The sequence below is a fragment of the Lucilia cuprina genome, chromosome 3 (assembly GCF_022045245.1).
Source record: "Lucilia cuprina isolate Lc7/37 chromosome 3, ASM2204524v1, whole genome shotgun sequence".
In the NCBI taxonomy this organism is placed as follows: Eukaryota; Metazoa; Arthropoda; class Insecta; order Diptera; family Calliphoridae; genus Lucilia; species Lucilia cuprina.
Genome location: NC_060951.1, coordinates 12,405,070 through 12,428,706, shown reverse-complemented (window position 1 = coordinate 12,428,706; position 23,637 = coordinate 12,405,070). Strand labels below are relative to the sequence as shown.

At 32.0% G+C, this 23,637-nt stretch overlaps 1 protein-coding gene across 1 annotated transcript in view; it reads right to left on the bottom strand.

Annotated features, from left to right (window-relative positions):
* Nucleotides 1–5,382: 5,382 nt before the first annotated feature.
* LOC111676572 (homeobox protein unc-4) overlaps nucleotides 5,383–23,637 on the bottom strand; it is a 57,391-nt gene continuing 39,136 nt past the window's right edge. The window contains exons 2-4 of the mRNA XM_023437520.2: nucleotides 13,358–13,551; nucleotides 5,838–5,977; nucleotides 5,383–5,776 (exon numbers count right to left, since the gene is read on the bottom strand). Of these exons, the coding sequence (XP_023293288.2) occupies nucleotides 5,383–5,776; nucleotides 5,838–5,977; nucleotides 13,358–13,551 (728 nt within the window). The remainder of the gene's footprint in view (nucleotides 5,777–5,837; nucleotides 5,978–13,357; nucleotides 13,552–23,637) is intronic.

Sequence of the window (23,637 nt, the reverse complement as noted above, 5' to 3'; positions counted from 1 at the left end):
GTCTGTTGAAAGCACGTTAGAATCAGAACGGAAAGAGCTAGAGTTGAAATTTTCCACAAATATTTCTTATAGGTAAGGATTGTTTGGTGTTGAAAGTGGTCAACATAGGTCCACGTTTTCGGATAGCCCCCATACAAATATGGGGTACAAAATATAAGTACACATACATATTCCATAGTACTGTTAAAAAACAAATTAAATGCATTATTTTTTTAAAAAATAATCCACATTTCTAACATACTGATTGGTGTAGGGTATAATATGGTAGGCAATGTCCGAATGTACATTTATACTTGTTTTTACACTTTAATTTGTCAAAATGTCAGGTTATCCTACATTGGTTCGGAGAGAGCCCTCTAATTCAATTGGTGCTAGTGAGACGCAATTTTGTCGAAAGCTTGGTAACAAACACAAGTCTGACCGTCCGTATAAAGCATTTCCCCAACTCAAACTTGAATTACGACTAAACATAATACACGTTAAGAAATTTATGCAATTACCATGTATATATAGTTTTTAATGTTCTCCTTTTTTTCTATAATAAGGAATTCAGTTAAAACAAAAATTAATTACACAATTTGAACATGATACCAAACAAATTTAAATTAATATACGTCAGAGTCTTGAGGTATTTAATAGTAAAAATTACTAGTTTCCATTACAGGCCACAACAATATAAAGTGTTAAATGAAGAAAACACATCAAACAAAATTCTACATACATTTATACACAGCAACAATAACAACAAACAAGAAAATGCAATAACTGTTTTGTGATGGAATGAATTAACGCCTTTAGGTGATGATGAGTTGGCACAATGCTGCAGATGAAGATGAAGACGTTATCTGGAAATGATGCCCGTGTTAATTTCATATGCTGTATGTATGAATGTACAATTACGACTGTAGTTTAGGAATCATAGCCAGGATTGAAAATTTGTTGGAGTGACTTCACACAATATACATATATGGGAAGGGAATTACATGTATGTATGTGTGACAGAGATGTAAAGGCATTAGTTCAACATTTTTATAACCTACACCACATTAGTGGATAGGGTATATAGGATTTGAGCTGATGTTTGTAGCGCACAATAATATTGGTCCTACACCCATTATTTTCTGAGTCGATTTAGCTATGTCCGTACGTCTGTCCGTCAATGTAAACCTTGTCATAAAACTACAGGTCGCAATTTTGCTAAAAATTTAGTATGATCTTCTATTGTCCCTGGGATGAAGCCTATTGAATATGGTTAAGATCATCTAGCCAAAATACAACTGAACCCCCGAATAGGCCTTGTAAACCTTATAATCAAACTAAAGGTTGCAATTTTGGTTATAATTAAATGAAATTTGGCACATGGTCTTTTATGGTACCGTAGACGAAGCCTATTGAAAATAGTAAACATCGGACCATTATTTCCCCAGGGCCCCATACAACTGAACCCCCGAATATGCCTTGTAAACCTTGGTCGCAATTTTAGAGATAATTAAATGAAATTTGGCACATAATCTTCTATGATACCGTAGACGAAGCCTATTGAAAATGGTTTACATCGGTCCATTATTTCATCTATTGAAATACAATTGAGCAAGCCGAATAGGGCTTTTAAATTCATAATTATATTTAATACACTCATATCTCGACAAAGAGCTGCAAAACTAAGTTCTATACTAGACTTGGTGACCTTCACGAATTCTATTATAATAGGTCCACATATGACCCTAGCCCCTATGAAAAGCCCCCATCAAAATTTCACTTAAATGTAAACAATTTTATTCAACAATAAACGGCTTAAATGTGTATTTCTGAGTCAAGGTACAATTCAACTTAAATGCCTAATTATGGCAACTAAATCACATTTTATTTTTGTAAAAAGTGTAGGGTATCATATGGTCGGCCTCGCCCGACTAAAATTTCTTACTTGTTTTTTTTAATTCGATGCGATTCGTAATTGAAATTAATTTTTAATTTTGTTAGTCATAAATTATTATTCTTGGAAAGGTAGAAGTTCGCATAAATTTTATATCACACGAAAAATAAACTTTTTGGATTTCAAATGAGATATAAAAGAATGTTCTGCTTGAAAAATATTTACTCTTTTTGCAGGTTTACCGAATGATTTTAACGTTTTACACTTTTAACTACGGTCATGTACAGACCACATTCCGTAATAAGCGAATGTACCTCACCGATGACCTACAAATGATTACATTCTTTAATACATCTGATACTTGTTACTAATCTGTTTTAAAGAATATTTTTCTTTTTTTTTCATATTTTCTTGCATTTCTTTTAATTTTGTTTAAACATTTAATGTGTTTGCTGCGCGTTTGTTACGGCGCGTTAAGAACTGAAGGCGCGAAATTAATGAATCATTCACACCTGCATGACGGATTGCATGTATTCATTTGTGGTTTAAAACTTTTAAATAATATAGACGTTCCACATACTGCATGGTGCCATACTATTTACTACAACAAATACAAGCAAAGAGAAAACAACTGAAAGTGATTGCAAGCGATTTCATTTACGTACGACTCTAAACCGGCCAAACAATCGTTTGAGCTCATACATGAAAACACTTTATGGGCACTTCCATTCAAATGAATTTGATGGCTGTGTCCGTGTGTGTTTGTGAAGGAGTTTCCTTAACAATTTATTTACTTGAAGTGTGTACAAGTATTTTGAGGAAATTATTTTTGTTTTTTTTTTTCTTTTCTTTTCAATTTAATTTCATTTTAACTATGGACAAACAAGTTGTTATTTGGCCAAGTTAATTAAGATGTTTCAATGCTTTTATAGTATTTACTTTAACACATTTTACATATTTGGTTTATTAATAAATTGTTTCCAGTTTCGACATGGCTACGAAAAACTGTTCCATTTGCAACATTTATTTTATTCGTTGAACTTTAATTAGGTTATGTAGAATGGAGGAAACATACTAAATAATATCTACTGGGTCCATTATGCGTCCCTTTACATGGAAAATTTAGGTAAAGTTTTAGTGTCCTACCAAGTGCGTCTCCAGTTGGTGGTTACGAAGTGTTGAATCTGAACTCTACCCTTATATTTTAAACTCAGGTGAGGAGTGGTAGATTGTTCATTACCGCAAGGTATCTTATATTTGCCGATATATACTCAGAGAGTGCTTTAAGTAACCTCAGTCTTTAAGTATGTGTATCATACCTAATTCTAAAAAGGATTGAATACAGGGAGTGGTTAAGAAATAAAGTTACCGGTAATCAAAAACAAGGAATTTCTGGAGCATATAGGAAACGTGGAAGAAGATGCTTTAGGAAAGCATAGTCGATCTCACGACACACAGAAGGATACAGCTGAAGCAAAGTAGATTTGTCAATATTTTACGTGAGTGTCTATTTTGACGATCTAAGCTCACGGTTTTCTTAACACTAGCTCGGTGTCTTCATCAACCATACAAATAGCTACAGAAAGTGTAGGAGTACTAGACTATCTCGGCAAACTGGTTGCAATGCAACACCACACCGAGCTTCGCTTTCACCTCTATTTGATTTTAAACCACTCCAATAAATGTTTGCACCATGAGACTGAAAACAGTTTAAGGGGCTCTCTGGATCACGTGGTAACAGTTTTATAGTATCTGGTAGAACTTCGTAATACCAAATATCGTAATTCCAATTACTACCAGCTGGTCTCTAAATAACTTGAGTGATGGCGAACTGCATCACAAAAAACGTTGATTAGCTGCATACGCGAGCAACGTTTTGCGCCATATTCTCTGTACTGGCAAGGACAACTCAGACAAAATAATAAACGTCTGACCCAATATAATATATAAATATGACAACAACGACGAAAGCAACGATGATACAAGCGTACCGCAGGCCAAAAAGTCGGACTTGGAGATCAACAAAAACACAGCAGTAAATTAAGCGAAATCGGGGAAGGTTAACGCAGCACACAACTTTGGAAAAAAACCAACTAAACAGCTATTGTATACCAATATTCTGCGTGCTGGGGAATGAACAACAATTAAATCTTCGCTCCGGAACGAACTGAGTCATACTATGCCAAAGGCTGTATCAACCGAAAGTTTTTTTCTCCAGGAAAGAACTTCTCCAGTTCGAACTGTTACAACAACTACCTTAATAGTGATAGCATTATTCATTTTCTTATTGAATACTTGTCTGGCATATTTACCCACCAAACCTAGCAACTGTCATATCGTCTTCTAATGCCCTTCTTAACTCCCAAGTATTTGTTGCCTAAGTAATATAAATACACGCTGAATCCCTAATGTTACGTGCCCCATTTCATCATTATCTGTCCCACTCATCTACGGTCCGCTGTTTTGAACAAATTTCTTTTGGGCAGAAATCTATTAAGAGGACCATGTCTTAAACTCAAGACGAAGATGAAGGTTCATTTATAAACGTCACATACAAGAGCATACGTTACCCGCCCTTTATCACTATTAGCCCATCTCGTCTGCCATCTAAACACCAGACACGTCCCAACATGCCTGCAAGCTATACTAATATTGCCAAAGATCAGTCTGCCATAACCAGGCTGATTGCATTTAGAAAAACTTACCAGACGAGATAGACTTTCTCTCTAAATATCAAAGTTGCTTCAACACAAGCATTTAAGTCTATTGAAATCAAAGCATTTAATGGTAAGATGTATGCTATGTAAAAATTTTCCTGCAATGGAATCCCGATGTCCTAGTGTTGTATCATACCCGCAATTTTGAACCGACGGTGTGCAACAACAAGACATTTACCGACTTATTCATAAAGATATTAATCGCTTATTTAAGGTTTATTACGTGCAAAATTCCTAAAATAACCTATCAATAATTTTCTAACTCATTTGTGAATATGGTAGTTAGTCCTTAAGGTTTATTGGAACACTCGGATCTAAACTACCGGAGGAATTTGCTAAGAAGAAAATTACTACCCATAAAAATGTCAACGCTCGCATTACAGACAACAACAATGCAATTCCTAGACATACAGAAGAGAACGCAGTTAAAATCTGTGTGAAATATCGATAGTTTTATTGTCTCCTTCTTATAATACTCAATATATTAAGGAACTAGGCCTGTCATTCACTGCAGTATACTGGTCTAAAGTTTAATTTCTATTTGTTGGTTCAACATATTTGTCATCGATCCTTTCGGTCGGTTACTGTTTTTTAGTGACTATCTTTACTCTGACTTTAAGCTCACTCAGTGCAATATATAAAATAAAACTTAAATCAAATAAATCATTTTCACTTTTTAAAAGAAATCTATTTTACTCGTAAATTATTTTATAATATTTAATGTACAAGTAATTTATTCCAATTACAATAAATATTTTGTAAACTTATTCTATTCGTAAAATAAAAATACTTTCATGTTTTGCTATTTAATAAGGATTCTATACTGAATGAATTCAGACGTTTCATATGTTTATTATTCTCAATTTTCACATGTTCATTTGTAACATTTTTAAATTGTAAATTATCACAAGACAAGAGATCAGTTGGATTAGAAGCTATAGAATTATTGCAATCAGTTGTACAATTGCATTTAGCATAGTTCTCAGTACCGCCTACAACATCAATTTGGTAGTCTTCATTGTCTTCATTGTCATCGCTTTCTGAATCTGCTGAGCTTTGAGCATTTATGCCATGCTGTGCTAAGTAGTCAGATTTTAGTTGTTCCCGGTTAACTTCGATTCCTTTAGAACGTAGTTTCCTTGCTTGTCTTTCTATGGCTTTGTCAATTCGTTTGAGTTTTTGTGCTCTTAATAAAATAATGAATACGATTAATAGTTGAATTTAATTGTTTTTTAATAGATAATTACCTTAATTTGTGTTTTAATTCTTTTAATGGTATGGGATTACCCGAACATGTCTGAGGATGAGCATTATGTGCTGGTCTTCCTGGTCCTTTTTTGGTGTTTTCCTTTTTACGCCATTTAGCTCTACGATTTTGAAACCACACCTATAAAGAGCATAAACAAGGTTAAAGATTTCAGAATTGATTATCTAAATACAATTTTAAACTCTATATAAATATGTATGTAAATAGGGAAATTATTTAATAATTAAAAAATTCTCGTTGTCATGCGAAGTTTTATGATGTCCTCGAATAAGAAATAGTTTTTCTTTTTCTTACTTTTCTCAGCTTGCTCTCTCTCTATACGATATTGATTGAATCGATTTTTTAAACATTATTTGTTTTGATTTTGCTGATAAAAAATATGTGTAAATTATTTGAAATTAATATGCAGATTTCTACTGCTAATGACATTGTCAACACTCAATAACTACTTTTGAAAATTGCTAACTAAAAAATGTTCACTTGGTAATTGGTTTAATAGGTGTTATTATCCATTCACTAGGGACAAAGGTAGACAATAGAGTGATTCAAACTTGTATGACAAATTTATTTTGTTGGCTGGAGGTCCACACCACGCCTTCTACTCTTTCTCGCGTTTTATGCGTCTGTCAAAAAAGTAGAATCAATGTATTTATATGCTGAGAGTTACAAGCACAAAAGCGCAGAATGCCTTGACGCGTAGAACGCTTAAAAAGCGCGTGATGCTTTGAAGCGAAGACGCGTAGTGCAGACCTCCGGCTTCACCTCTGGTAGAGCAGACGTTTAGAGCTTTCTTACATTATCACCTGACGTTCTGACTGTCGACAAATTTAATGTCTGTTAATGTCTGTTGGCGCCACATTTATTGTAATATAATTTCCACATCCCGTTATTAATCGGACTTTTACCTGGAAACTACGGTTGTGATTTTTACGGGATTTTTCATATAGAACCCCAGGTGCCAATGAGAGCCATTAGTATAGCAACAGATACCAAATGACAGTTCATCTAACGTTTATCGTTACATTTTATCTGGGATGATTGTCTCGAAGTTTCCGACATATTTTATGTCTGTTATGCGATCAGACAAGTCCAACGATTCTGTAAACAGATATGCTCTAAGTGCAACCTGATATCATCATGTTTTCGCATCCTTGGTTGACGTAGTGCTCAAGGCACCGATTATACTCAACCAGTATATACGATGAACTCCCTGCAGTATATTGATATTACACTTTTTGTTCAAAGATATTACTCTTTTTGTCCAGATTATTGAAGCATAAGATAGAATTGGTCTAATCAGACTTTTATAAAGCCGTGATTCCCTTACATAGTGCCCAGCATCGATGTGCCTTGTTAATTCCATCGTTTATGTGGAATCTTTAATTTAATCTCCTGACTAAGATTATTCTTAAGTACTTAACGCTGTCGGTCGATGATATCTTCTTTAGATTTCAGTTTTCGTCGAGTTAAGTCCAGCTCAAGACCGTATACGGCACCTCTTCAGTCCTACTATACGTATTATTTGGAGCCTTAACTCTAAGAAGTACAATGACATGTCTAAGTCCATTCACGTTTGGGGTTCTTAGCAGGCTGTTAAACTTGGTTACCCAGAGTAAAGGGTCATCTTGTGATGTATCTCGAAACACACTTTTCAGTTAGTTATATCGTACTATATCTTGCAACTTATCCATCTGTTGCATATTATGTAGTTGATCCAGTTACATAGCACATAAAAACTCGTCTAAGGATTGTATAAGAGTAGAAGTGTGGACATCATTGAAGGCGCCTTTCCGGGGTTTGCCGCCTTTATGTGTAAAAGTGCGGAAAAATTCGTTCTGATCCTTCTGTAAAACTCTAAATTGCTTACTGGACCATGTCAAAACTATATCTGTGTTAGACTCCATTTGAGACCCGTCAATGACCTCAGGAAATTTTGAAAACTTTAAAATTTTTAATGTTTTTCCTTTATACAAGCTTGGAGCACTATATGCAAATTTCACATGTTCCTTCTAAGGTATGACCATGTCCAAAGACCTACGGATTATTTACTAACAGTAATTTTAAAATAAGTTGTAAAAATCGTCCCATAATGACCCCTTATATATAATAAAAAAGGGGACTTCGACAATAGATAGGCATAGTACAATGTAGAGCTATAATTTTGACTTAAAATAATTCTGTACAATGATTCTTAACCCCATTTCGTTTACCATTGTAGCTACCCATAACATTGTATTCACTGTTTAAACAATTCTTATTGATTAAAACACACGTTGTATGTCCAATTACAAGAATATTATTTCTCAATTTTTTTCTGTTTTTTTTTTTTATTTTAATACGAGTTTAATGTATTAAATTGTGAATTATTAATAATGATAATGATTAAATAATAACTATAAATTTCATGTTGAATGATTATTTTAAATCGAGCAATTTGTCACAAACTGTTTTTAGTTTTTTAATAATACGGTTCCATTCAATATCACTTGAACAATGTGTGAGTGTGTTGTGTGTGTGTATGTATCTATGACTAGAAAATTTGTAAATTTGTATAACTACATAAATATTAAATACAATATTATTTGTCATACTAACAAAAAAATATAGATATATGTACAAGTAAAATTATAATAATAAATGTGTGCATTCAATTACTGCATTAAAATTGCAATGTGCTGTTAAAGGGTTTTACAAAAAATTGTGTTTTATTTTGATTGAAGTTTTTTGAGATAATTTTAAAAGTTGAATTTGTATTTTGTATTCTGACGATTAAAAAAAGTTATAATTAGAGACAATTTCTTAATTTTAGTTCAAACATTGAATTAAATTGCTTATTGACTAAGGCCCAGATTATAAAAAAATGAAAAGACAAACGTTCGTTTTTATACCCTTCATCTTCGTGAGAAGGGTATATACATATAAGTTTGTCATTCCGTTTGTCATTCCCATAAAGTATATATTCTGGATCTTTAAAGATAGCGGAGTCTATTAAGTCATGTCCGTCTGTCTGTATGTTTGTTGAAATCAGTTTTTAGAGGACCCCAGATATCGGCGAGATCCGAATCTTCAATAATTCTGTTTACATGCTTTCAGGAAGATCGCTTTATAAAGTCAGCAAAATCGGTTCATAAATAACGGAGATATAAGCAAAAATCCGAGACAACCTCTGAAAATTTCATCAAAAACTAAGATTTTTTTATTCATGCTCAAACAGAAATTGCAAAAAACAAAAACAAAATACATAATCATACGGTAAATTTTGTTATTGTACTCTGTTTATAAAAACAAGGCAGAGCGAGAGCAAGAATAGCAGAACGAGAGCAGCACTAGTGTGTTGTTATTGGCTAGAAACATGAAGTAAAGTATGTGGAGCCTGGCTTAAGTTGGAAGCCATAAAAAGGAACTTTTTGGTACTTTTTCGTTTTTCAAAAGGTACTTTTTGAATTTTCTATAATATTGGAACTAGAATTAAGTATGTAGTGTCTGAATTAGGTGAGTATCCATAAAAGGCAACTTTTTGGTTCTTTTTCGTTTTTCAAAAGGTACTTTTTGAATATTTTATAATATTGAACCTAGGAACATGAAATTAAGTATGTAGAGTCGGAATTAGGTGAGAAACGAAAAAGTGAACTTTTTGGTACTTTTTTCGTACTTGTTACGTTTCAAAAAGTTTCGTTTTATAGAATAGAATTACAAATTATTTTTAATAATTACTGTTTCCTGAAATCGTTTGAGTTCAACTTGCTAGTTTTGTAATATTGTAGGGATATAGTGGGAAAATATTAATTATTTTAAAGAAAACTGTGACTGTTCTTCATATGCAGTACCTTGGAAGTCCAAGATGCTGAATACGGGCCTGCATTTTTGCCTTCTATTATAAATAAGCTTAAATAAATTCGAATGTCTTATATTTTTAAGAAACTAACAAAACTTTGCTCCAAAAAACGTACATACTTTTCATTCAGATAAATTGATTGCACAAATAACACTAATTACATAAACACCCTTCTATTTACATACCTATGTATTAACATGTATATAACTATATCAGTGGTTTACAGACCCTGCAATTCGGATGTATATGTCTAACCTATGTTTGTTTTAAAAGTCACTCTCTTGGGTATACAAGTCAACCAGTTCTTTATTATAAACTCGAACATACCTTCGGCACTAATTTTAATATAATCCGCATAAACTTCGTTAAGTCAAATATTTCGTTTGCTTGTGAAAACTATAGTTTATAACAGTTCATTAGCAGTCTAATGTCAAGTACCCAAAAAAAGTTTGAATGGTTCTTCATTTCATCAAAAGATGTTTATATATTTTGCTTAATAAATAATGATCAATAAAGGTATTATCGTCCGATGTTCAGAAATCCAGTTTCTAGTACGTAATTTCCAATCAGTTTTTGTGCAGAATGTTATGTCTAAAATAATTTCATTCCAAGATATTTGCATCTAATTTCAATAAAAGTCTGACACTGACAAAAAAGTGCTCCCGAGTTACACTATCCTTTCCACATGCTTTGCATTCAGTCAGAATCAGCATGTCCAGTTGTACCTGTAAACCCGTGTGTCCACTCTAGATTTACTCATTTTGAGGAGAATATCAGGTCCACCCATAGTTTTATTATTGTATTCGAGAAATCTTCTCCTATATAGCAAGTTATTTCGGTCTTTCGTTGTTGACTAATCCTCAGGGACCTGTATGCCTGTGTGTCCACTCCAGATTGGCTCATTTTGAGGAGACTGTCAGATCCACCCATAGTTTTATTATTGTATTCGAGCTATCTTCTCTTTAAAGCAAGTTAATTCGGTCTTTCGTTGTCCATTACTCCTTAGTGACCTTGTACTCATGTGATGCAAGTCTTACTTCAGTGAGAGATCACCCGATATCGCCCAAATTACCTTCTGGCTTTTTCAATATACGCATGCCGTTATTACTCAGACTTTTGCTTGGAAGCTACTGTTGTGATTGGGTAAACGGTAGTTTATTTCTATTTTGAGGTCATCAATGTAAAACCCATTGTCTCTAAATTTAAAGCCAACCGTTTTCTTCACTTGACCATCCTATTCTATATGGGATCAGTATTTCAAAGTCCTTGAAATATTCTGTCACTGGTTTGCGATCGGACACATGTGATGTTTGTGTGTAGCTTTGAAATATGTTCCATAACCGTTCTTTGGTTAATTTGCCTACAGTTAAGGCTGTAGGCGAATTAACCAAAGAGCATTGGTTGACGTAATGCTCATGGCACCATTTATACCCAAGCAGTATACGTTGAAGTCCCTGTAGTAGTTTGATATTACATTATTTATTCCAAAGAAGATTACAAGATTATTGAGTCATTGGTCCAATCACTTTTTTATAAAGTCAATGTGTCATACTAAGGTCCCACTTCGTGCCTATGGTTCTCATACATAGCGTCCAGTATCTATGTGGCCTGTTAAACCTATCATTTACGTAGTATCTGCATTTTAATTTTTTGGATTATTCTCGTGACAATATACTCTTAAGCAAGTAATAGTGGAGAAAAGTGTAAGTAGTTACTTTTTGGGTAAATAACTACTTATTTTTGTTCGACGATGACCAAAAAATAACTGCTTACAAATGTGCTCACCCGACTTCTACGGATTTTAAAATGGTTTTACAGTTATTTTTTATATTTGCTAGTCTAGTCTCTTACTCAATGTCCCGTTAAAAGTTATTTTATCATTCTATCAGGAATGGTTTCTTGAAAAAAAAACTTCCAAAATCGACTAGGCGATAGTGAATTGGCTACAAAATCTGATAAAAAAAAGAATTTATGTTATTGATAACGACAACTCATTACCAAGTAATAGATGAAATAACTACATTTTCAACAATACTCATTACCAAAATTTGAAAAGTTTTACTGGGTTCACATTTGGACTGACTAATAAAATAGGTTGAAGGTTGTGATAATGAGCTAAACTTTATTCAGTAGCCTATCTTGACATAAAGATCTGAGAAAGACTACCTACTATCCCCAAAACTATTGGGTAGCAACTTCTTTGTAAATCTATTTAATATACATGTAAATACTTATACTTCTAACCAAAACTACATACATACCTACATACATCACTCGGCATATCCACTCATAATACGTGCATTGTAACAACAACTCGTACTGTATTGTTAATTTGATAGAAATTCATATTCATTTTGACAATAATGGCGTTCACAGTAGAGCTTAAATGATTTTGTTCAGTACAAAAAATTTGAATGAGTTTAACAAGTATTTTATAAATTTAGTTAGTTTGAATTTTATACAATGAAATATATATGTATACTGTTTATATATATGCATTTGAATAGATGTGTGTGTATGTGTGTGAATACATACTCATATAATAACTAAATTCAATATTAAATAGTTTTATAGTAATTTCCATTTAATTTCAATACATTGAAAATTGTTTTTCAAGCTGAAGTCATGCAATTTTTAGACCAAGTAGACAAATTTTATTTAATAAAATAAACTTTATTTTTAGTGGTATGTACGTTAAGTTATGAGTTCAAAACTAATAACATTGGAGAGATTTTATGTAAATACTTAAAAATATCCAGCAGTACCAAACTAGTTATTAAAACTAACACTTGGGTCAACACCAGCTAATCAAAGGTTTAGGATACTAGTAACTAGGAGGAAATGGAATGACTCTTTGGGGACAGAGAGTAAATGTAAATCACTTCAACTACAAACGGATAATTGAATCTGCTACAATACAAAAGCAACATTAACTAGCTAATGCAACAAGCTCCTTACATTAAAAAACATTTTTTAACAAATCCTAAATTTTACAAACAACCCATGTAGTTTTCTTTTCAACCCTTTTTTGTAGACATTCCTTTAAATATTCCTATCATAGAAATTGATGTATCATGCCAAGAAACAATTTAAGCTTAAATGTCATTTCTACCCGTAATCACAATCGACATGAACTTGTCGATGATTGTAGGAACAAATATAACAAAAAATCTAAAATAGCAAACGTCAAGTGATGATCATACTCGTAACCTGCATGTGGTGGCATAAACCATCAGACACACAAACAGTTGGTTGCACTTTGCTCATTTTATTTTTTGTGATGTGGAGCAATTGAAATTATTTAATTTGTGCAACATTAATGGAATAAAATGTAATGGCAGATAATAATGTTGTAATGATGCAAGAGAATGATATAATTGGATTGCAGACAATTGAAATGTATTTTTTTAAATTTTATTACAATTTATGACATGTTGCCAACAAAAGAAGAGGTTTGGACATCCATACATCCTATTATTACAAATTAACAAATCTATATACATATATAGATATTTTTTCATTAGTACCACTTCTGGCCGTAATGGATTCTGGAATTCATGTTTTTAAAACCTTAGTTTATAGTTTTATTTATAAAATCCATATTTTGTGGCGAATTAGAAATGAGTTATTATTTCTAATATTAATTAAACATTTACAAAACTTACCGCTAATCTGCTCTCCTTGAGATTCAATCGTATCGCTAGAGCCTCACGTATATAAACATCTGGATAATGGTTTGTTAAGAATGTTCTCTCCAGTTCGTCAAGTTGCCACGAGTTGAAATTTGTACGATTTCGTCTTCGTTTAGAGCTGCTGCTTTCATTGTCTTCATCATAATCATCTTCATTACACAGGGATTCTGAACGAAAAAAAAAAAATAAATCTATGTTTTCTAATCTTAAGTAATTTTTAGACGAACGTTCCATTTCATATTTCGATAATTAAAATAAGTATGAATTTATAGTCGGCCATGGCCGACCATATGATACCCTACACCAGTGATTATGTAAAAATGTGAATTGGAATAGAAACTTCGGGTTTGGTAGTGTTACCGATTTCCTCTTACGGTTTGGAAAATATAGTTTACACTGAAATGACTTTGACTTTCTCTTCGCTATGAAGGATTAAAGAAAAGGAAGAAGAAAAAGAACAAGCACTTTGCGCAAGTACTTGAGCTAACTCATTTCTGACTATTGGTACAACATTGCGTAACTTCCGACATGCAAAAACATCATTCCGTTTACAACCACGCATATGGAATGACATCTGTTGATTCAGAAACAAAGACGGAATCGTTAGACCGAAATACAAATCCATCAAATAAACCGATGACAATGGTATAAACTGAGTAACTTGAAAAAGAATGATGTATAAGATACCTTACTCACATCCATCACCATTCAACCTAACACACTTCCTATTTATTCTATACACCCATTCTGTATCGCATACTTTTGATACCAACTCATTTTAAACGCAGAATCACTCCTCTTCGGGTTATTAGTTATCCGGTAATAGCACCGAACTTATCCTAAAGACTTTACCATGCATCAGTCGTGATTCTCTCGCCGTAGTCGAAACAAAACAAAGTCCAAAAAGTGTCTAAGAGTTTCTGTAGTACTAGATTATAAGCCTTTCTGGTTCGACCACAGGTCAAATCATTCTAAGAAAATGCCTCGGACTACCCATCCGACTTCTCTCTGGCGTAGGGTATCTTAAGAAAACTAATATTTTCAGTATTTTTTACAACACCGGCAAGTTCCATTCATGTTCTTAATGAATGCCAGTATGACTTTTGTAGTGGTCCATTTACCATATTGGCTAAAGAAGAGTGATGCATCTAAACTTCTTTCAAATCTAATTGCAAAATTTCTCTCAATGTATTAAGAACTTTCTCAGAAATTTCACTACAGAGTCATTATAGGGGGTACCATTTCGGGTTACCGCAAAGCTCTGTTCGTTGTTTCTTCTTTTCGTCAAACTTCTAATATTATTTACTCTTCCACCGATGACAGCAGCATATTCATATAGGGATCATTCCCTGAGTTTAGTCCAAAAAAAGTACAAATTAAATTGTTATAGAAGTTAGAACATCCCGGACAGAGTGTGAACAAAACATGATGTATTCCAGCATTAGATCGATAACTTTCTTTAACTGACAGGCACTTTGTATGAATTATTAAGTGAAACAATGAGAAAATATGTTCTAAAAAGCTTATACGAAATGTTTTACAAACTATTTCCACTGGACGCGGTATTGAACTAGGTCGATGAATGGGCGATAAAAGAATCGGAACTATGAACTGAATGTATAATTTGGATTAGAACTAATATGGCGCCAAAAGTTAGTAGGAAATTTGAGCTGCATCATGTGTTTAGGATTGTAAGAAATCTTAAGCCGAATACTCCCACAGAGAATCATATGGGTACCAAGCCAATTTGAAGTAGTCGGTAACGAAAAAGCAAATTTACATGCTCTAAAACACTTAACCTGATAAACGAATTTGACGTATCGAGAACTAAATCGGTGGATAGATCCACAGAGATTCTGAGCAGTGATCCTGACAAGAGCTTCTCGAATAAGTCATTCTAGTGTAAACTCTAATTAGACGTCCAAGAAATTGAGTTTCCAAATTTCGAACAATAATATCATCATTGAACACTGTAGACGATTTTTGTTTTTAACAACAAACATTTCAATAAAAAAGGAAACGCACAATGGGCCTGATACAACATTTAATTTTCATGATCTGGAGTGTTTCGTTATCGAATAAAAACAAATCTGATAGAAGTACACATGAGATTGCCATTATTGAAAGTGTTCTTTTATAAGTCTTAAAATGGAACAAATGGCCTCCGAGAGTTCTTGCTAACTTGCAGAATGCCCTGTCTAACTTTTAAACAATTTTAAATGATAAATAGAATTATTAATTTAAATTATAACATTCAATGTTAAAACAAAGGAGCACCACTTGAACGTCAACAAGAAAACTACTTACAAACTTACTAACGATAACAACAACATCATACAGTCAAGAAGTCAACAATGACAATGATTTAGATAATTTTATTTATTATGCCCAAGAGATTGTTCTACAAACAAAAAAAGAAAAATATATGTACGTATGTATGTAACTACAACAAGGATAACAAGAATTATAACACTTACAAACACAGATACGTATATGAAAGGAAAACGAGTACTCTTTTATTTTATTTACTCTTTCAAGTGCGATGAGCCTCAACTCCCCATTGATTTCTAACCAAAAACATACATTACAACAATACAATACATTCGTTTACAACTTAAATATTAAACACGACATTGAAACTGAAACGAAAAGGAAAAGGAGGCGTTGAAATAAGGGATGAAGAATTTCTATTGTTGTTGTGATGATAATGAATATCTTCTCTTTCTTATTACTTTTACAAGTTTTGTATTTATTTGGGCACAATAACAACAACAATATAAAGACGGGCTCATACATGCATAAATATGTACATTTACACATGTAATAACAACAACATTATAAAATACATTTTTAAAAATCACAGATGTGTGATGTATTGACTTGTAATAGAATCTTTTTTATTGAACTCTTTATCTGTTGGCAAACTCATGGATATTCTTATTTGTGTACAAGTGTGTGGAGAATGTGTCACGTCTTTTTCATTTTATTTATTATTTAGTGGTTTACCTCTAATTTATTGTAAATTAATTTTGTATATTTATTGTTTGTCTTATAGGCTGACTTTTTATTAAAGTTTAATTTTAGTGGTTTTCCTAGAACATGACAAATTGTTTAAAAGTTAGACAGAATGACGAGAACTCTCGGAAGCCATTTGTTCTATTTTCAGAGATATTTTTATATGATAAGATTTTCTATAATAACGATTTTTTATAGTCGATAGCGAGACATTTTTAATACAATTCAGATCATAAAAATTAACTATCGAAATGTTTCTTGTTAAAGACAAAACCCGTATAAAGTGCTCAATGATATTATAGTGCTGATGATATTATTGTTCGAAATTCGGAAACTCAATTTCTTGGACGTCCAATCAGATTAATTACTAACACTAAAATGGCTTATTTGAGATGATCATGTCAGGATCACCCAACAGAATCTCTATGGATCTACACACCGATTTAGTCCTCGATACTTCAAATTCGTTTATGAGGTTAATTTTTTTTAAGCAACTAAATTAGCTTTTCGGTTACCGACTACTCCAAAGTGGCATTGGTTTCCATATGATCCTTTATGGGAGTATTCGGCTTAAAATTTCTTACAATCCTAAACACTTGATACAGCCCAAACTTCCTACTGGCTTTTGACGCCACATTAATTCTAATCCAATTTATACATTCAGCTATTGCACGAACTTCTATGATAATATTGAATCTCCTTAGTTCCGTTTCGGTAACATGGCAAATTTGTAGGTCAATGTGTAGTATCGAGAGTTTTTTTATGTTGCGACTTCTCATTTTGAAATTTAACAACCAATGTCATCTACATTGACAAACAAAAAATTTTTAATCGCAAGTTAACGTTTCAATTTTCAAGAAATCCAAGCGTGTGTAAACCGTAGCAAATAGTGCATTTATAAACGGATAGTGAACACATTGACGTATCGAAGACAGATTTCAAGAAAAGTTTGATATATTTTCCGATTTGTCTGATTTACAACATAAATGTCTTTGAATGTATGTCACATGATTTGGACTGAATATACATTTCTGAAGCCTATATAGAGAGGCTTTTGAAGACTTGTACATTTAATCATGAAAGGGAAGGTTCGTAGAAAAGTAATCAAGAGAAATGAAGGAATAGAGGCTCTTAGCTTTTATTTTCGAACGAATGCAAGGCTTACTTCATATGGACGGTAAAAAGGCCTTGTCTTTTGCCAGTTAGCTTTCTCAAGTCATCCTGAAAGTTTCCTAACTTGGAACAGATGCCTTAAGTTCTTAACGCAAGGTTGCATGTGATCCTCTTCTTTATCGCTACAACATCTTCCCCATTAGTAGGGTAATCCGAATCGCCTTACCTGCAGTGTCTTATATGTGGATGATTGTTTGATTTTTCAAAAATTATAACGATATATGATTAAAAACTGCTTATTTGAAAAGCAACAAAAAAATTAATGGCAATCATAAATTTATCATACTGGCGTTAAAAATATAATGGTTTTCAAACTTATTTTGTGATCATAATTCAAGAAGATCTAAAATTGCTTCTTATGTAATTAGTTTCGTTTGTAAGAAAACAACAATTATACCTTAAGATGGCTCAAAAATGTTTCGTAACTATTTATTAAAAATGAGAATAAAAGACTCTTTTAGAAGAGGCGCTGGTAGGGTATCATTTTCCTCGATGAAAGTATTATTAAAAATTAGAAAAATAGATTATGTATGTATTATCACTTTAACCGTGCAGAAGAGTCATAAATGACTGAAATATGACAATAAATTTCAAAAAAAGCTTGTATGATTTTCATGATAATTGACAAGAATATTTTTTCCTCATTGAACATTATTCCGACAGAATGTTAAATATAGTTTAAAGAGAGAGAATTGAAGTTATACTTTTAATTCCTTTAACTGTCCTTTTAAATATGAACACTTGTTTTTACTCATTAATATATTTAAATATTCCTCAATAAAAACTAAAGTAAATGCAGGATATAATTAAGTTTTAAAGGAGTTTCACAAAGTTTGCTGAAATAGCATACAAATGTCTACACATATGCAAATGTGCATATGTTTCATTTAATTTATACAGTAGATTGTTGTTAGTATCTTTTTAATTTACATAATTATACTTTAATTGTTTGCAATTAGTTCTAATTGTATCTATCTTGATTATTGTATGTTTGAGCTTATCATTCTAGTCTGTGTCTTTAAAAGTTAGGTGTACAAAGAGAACAAGCGACGATTAGTTAGGTTAGTTAGTTGGTTAGTTAGTTAGTTTAAAAGGATGTATACAAATCAAATCCGAAGAAATACACCTAGGCCTCTAACGGGCCTGTTGTGCGCTCCTTAACCAGTGCTACGGATGGGAATCGAACCCACCACCTCCGGTCTACCAGACTAGAACATTAACCACTAACCTACCGGAGACCACAAGTGACGATTGGATTTAAAAAACTGTCCTTCAAAACGAAAGGAACTCAGTATACATTGATATATCAAAAGATGTTATAATAAATAAATACTATCAATATCTAACAACTCCAACCTAAAAATAATTAAATATTTTCTTTACTCCATTCAGCTCCTGTCATAACTTACACTACACTTTGAAGAGTGTTTAGGAACATTCATAATTTTCTAATAATGGTCGATAAAAGAAAAGAACTACGATTCAAGAACTACTTCGCATGAAATCAAAAAGCGCGAAGTTGTCATGTGTTGTTGTTTATTATAACAACAATGCTGTGGTAAAATCGCTCGTTTTGGTTTTTTGCGAAGTACATCACAGCCTCCTCAATAAATCGTCTTTCCTACGATCAAACAACTAGCTTGTTGGAAAGATGACTTTGTCTTGCTGTCGCGGTGTGGTAGCTTTAGTGTTGGCTGTGCTCTTTGTTTTGCAATAAGCCTTGTTCTTTGTACTGTCTATTTGGAAGACAACGAACTAAAAAGCTTTCATGACAATTTTTAACCTTCACCTCCTTAATTTACTGTTCCCATATTAAATCCTTTCTTTCTCTGTTCCTACCATCACTTGCAAGTATGAGGTAGTAGATAAGCCACTAAAAGCTGCGCCTCCGTTACAATGACAAGAACCGATTATAACTCAAATACAAATCCATATATATCGTCACTGCATATATCGTAGAATCAACATATGGAATCGTCAAATGAAAATAAAAGTTCAGCTGGTTGGTCCGCCGTTCAGGTAGTTTGAGCGATACTCTCGAATTGGAAAATGATCGATTTGGATCACGGCGTATTAAAATGGATTGATGAATACCGCAGGTATGCTACATATTCAATATTTTTACGTCAGTATTTATGATATAAGGGTCTGCGGATGATTAAACGAATGCCAGCGAAAATCCCGAAATAGCACAAATTTAGAAAAAATAAAATTTCTTTCTTTTTAACAACTTTTCAAACCATTCTTCATTTTTATTTGTTTTATTTCGTGATTGATATCACAAAACATGCTACACGATCAATATTTATCACGTGATCCATTAAAAATATTGATAAGAATTTTGGATTTCAGAAAATTGGGGTTTTCAGTGATATGGAACACGATCCGTCAATATTACATGTTACACGTTCAATACATATTACAATACAGCAAATATCACGATATATATTGAACGTGTGACACTGCTCATAGGGGAAAACTTTATTAAAGTTTTAACCAAAGCTTTCGAAGTTTTCAGTCCAATCACTAAGGCAAAGAAAAGCTATCCTTCATTCTGAAATTTAGAGTTAAGCTTTTCAGTTTGAAATATATAACAGCGTGTAGGGTTCTGACACTTCTCTAACATTACCCTATCTCGAGTCCATGTGCAGTGAGACAATCACTAGGCAAAGAAAAGCTTTCCTTCATTCTAAAATTTAGAGTTAAGTTTTCCAGTTTGAAATATATAACAGCGTGTAGGGTTCTGACACTTCTCTAACATTACCCTATCTCGAGTCCATGTGCAGTGAGACTACTGCACACGGAAAACTTATTGGGAAACTTTTGATTTTGTGTGTGAGAGAAAGAGATTTTAATTTTGTAATGTGTTATTTGCGCTTAAGTGATTTTTGGGAGGGAACCTTGTATGGGAGCTATGACCAATTCTGGACCGATCGGAAAAAAATTTTATAGTAATATTCTACTTATATATAAGAGCAATATCAATTATGATCAATTATGAACCGATCCTGAAAATTTTTTCTTATATTGTATAGTTTTCGTGAATATAACATCAGAATGTGTAAAAAGATGTAAAAAGATACACACAGACAGACGTACATAGCTAGATCGACTCTGAATTTCATAATGTCCAAGAATATATATATTTTTTTATAAAAAGAAATAGTGGTTTCTGCTAATGTCCTGCCTAACTGTGAATTGAAATCAGTTTGTAGAAAGTTACACTATCTAGGTTTAGACCAAAAAATAAATAAGAAATGAAACTGTTGTCAAAAGTACCTAAGTCTACTGTCATCCGGTACCTAACTCTAAGAATGTATTAGTAGAATTCTCAAGTCAGCATAGTTGCAAAAAATAGTATTGAAAAATATTGAAAAAAATTATTACATTTCAATTTATACTTTGAAAGGTTTCTTAAGATATTTTGCACATATTTTATCTATAAACATTTTATAAACACGTCTATTTGTTTTTTAATCTATAATATTGAAAAATAAATCATTTATTTGAAATATCTTTTTCGTTTACCATACGAAAATTTACAACATTGTTTTTTTAGTTTTAATTTCAAACAACAAAAATTCAATGTCAAAAAACAAAAAATATTTTTTTTTTCGTTTGTAAAAAATATATTATTTTCAGGCTATTAAATGTGTTTAAATTGTGCAAAAAAATTATAAAATATAATGTTAAGTGATCAACAATATTTCAAAGTGCTATTATCCTCAAATTTTCGCGAAAAAGTTTAGAAGTTGTGGGAGAGAGAATACAATTTTTACGTATGTGTTGGATTTACACAGCACTCGTCTGTGAGAAGAGCGTAATGTTATTGTTGTAAAAAAATGACAGCGTTTCACTTCTTGTTTATTCTTTGGTTTAGACCATAGAAAAGGTATACATAGAACTGAAACTGAGAATGACAAAACCTAAGTCTGCTGTCAAAAACCTAAGTCGTGAGAATGTATTAGTTGAAAAATATGTTACCCAACAAACACAAACTCTTTCGTTTAAAAAGTTTTTATATTTTTGTTTGACATTATATTTCGATATTTTATGAAATAATGTTTTGAATTAGCCATTTTTATTCAATATCAGTTGACCAATGTAAGAAACATCTTCTTTAAAAATTATTCTTAATTTTAAATAAACTCTTTGTGTTTGCTGGGTTGAGTCAATATTGACACTTAAAAATTATATTAAAAAAATAAAAACGATTGAAAAATTTGTTTTTTTCTGAAAATGTTTTCAATAATTTTATAGGAAAAACATAACTTTTAGCAGTGTTTATTACAGCAGCAGGGGCTATTTTGCCAAAGGAATTGTGCTAATGCTAAAATTAACGCTTGATATGAACGATTATTGTTAATTTCAAAGCAGCCCAAATGCAGTCAAAATACACCCTACACCACACTAATGGGAACGGAATTTTGTTTATGTCTTAAAGTTTGTAACACCTGCGTCGATGTAATGATGTAATCCGTCCATAAATTAGCCTATTGAACATTTTTTGTAAGCGGTACATGCTATACAAGAATAGGGTATTTATAAAATTAGGCTCAACAAAAATTTTATATATACGAAATTTTGATTACATATTGTTATAATGAGTAGTACATTCATTTATTAAGCAAACATCAATCTCTTGAATATAACTTCTACATTAAAAAATACTAAATAACTTATTGCTACTTACTCGCAATGTGGTAGGGTATGATGTATTCGGATACATTCTGTACTTTCATATTTTTGTTATTTTATGTAAACAAAAATAAAAATACTCATACAATTGTATTAAATTCACACAGAACCTGTACATGTAAGAGAGTAATATTTCTTACTCTCAGTAACACTTCTATTTATTTTTCTATGGTTTAGACTCTGAGACCTAAAGATCTAATACTTTATTATTTATCACTACGATAAATACGACAAGTAGTGAGAACTTGATAAAACGTAGTCTACTCAACAGTTTAAAGGAAATTTTAAATTTGTAAAAAGTCGAAAAGTAAACTTCATAAAGCACAAAGCAATTGCAAGAAATCAAAATTAGAGAAGCAAACTACATTGAGCCCAATGAACTATGGGTCTATTAACAACAAATCATCGTGGGATTATTTTTAGAATACAAAGTAGGAAAAAATAAATGCATCCTTTTATATGTCGTTGAAATTTAAAATACGTTGCGAATTAGTTATAAAAAAAGAGTGCGAAGTGAAAAATAAAAAACTTTAAAATAGGAATACAATTAACTGCCGATTACTACTTAGATGGTTAGCATTAACAGTTATTTAAGATTGATTGTAAAGGGTTTCCCACGTTTGTTAAATCATACAAGTCATCATTGAACAGTGACAAAAAAAACTCCCATCAATCATTTAAGACAGCAGTTCACAAAAGTCAAGGTGCTGTAATGGCACAAAAAATGTCAGGGGTAATTTTTTTCAGTCAAATCTAGACATGTGTCAATTGTACGGTAATTTGTAATTTAAAAAAATAATGAATCTACAAAAAATTTACGTTAATTAGACTCTAATATATGTAGAAATTTAAAATCTTTTTTTTTTTTGCCTATAAATTTTAAATAAAAAAACTAGGAAAACAAATAAAAAATAGTATGCAAATCAACTGACAAAGTTCTAATTAACCCACGGTAAATGTTGAAGAAAAAAAAAAACAAATAAATAAAAAATTACCAACAAAATACCAGAATTAGCCCACAATAACGACACCTAAAAAATAAAAGGTCATGAATCTAAAACGAATAAAAAATGTGGGTAACATTGTGTGTGTAATTCAGATTTTTTCACTTATTTTGTAATTTTTTTATAAATTCCATTTTTTTTTTGTAAATTTCAAACCTTCAAATTAAAATTAAAACAGTCCTTTTCTATTTAGATTTTATATTTTTATGCCTTTTTTTCTAAATTAAAGAATAAATGGGAATGTCCCTTTGGGAGAGATTCTAGTTAATTTGAGGGTTGTTTTATTTTATCACCTAAAGTCGTGTTCTTATTCCTGTGTATTCTCACCTCATCCTACCTCTCATATTTTTACTCCTTACCTCT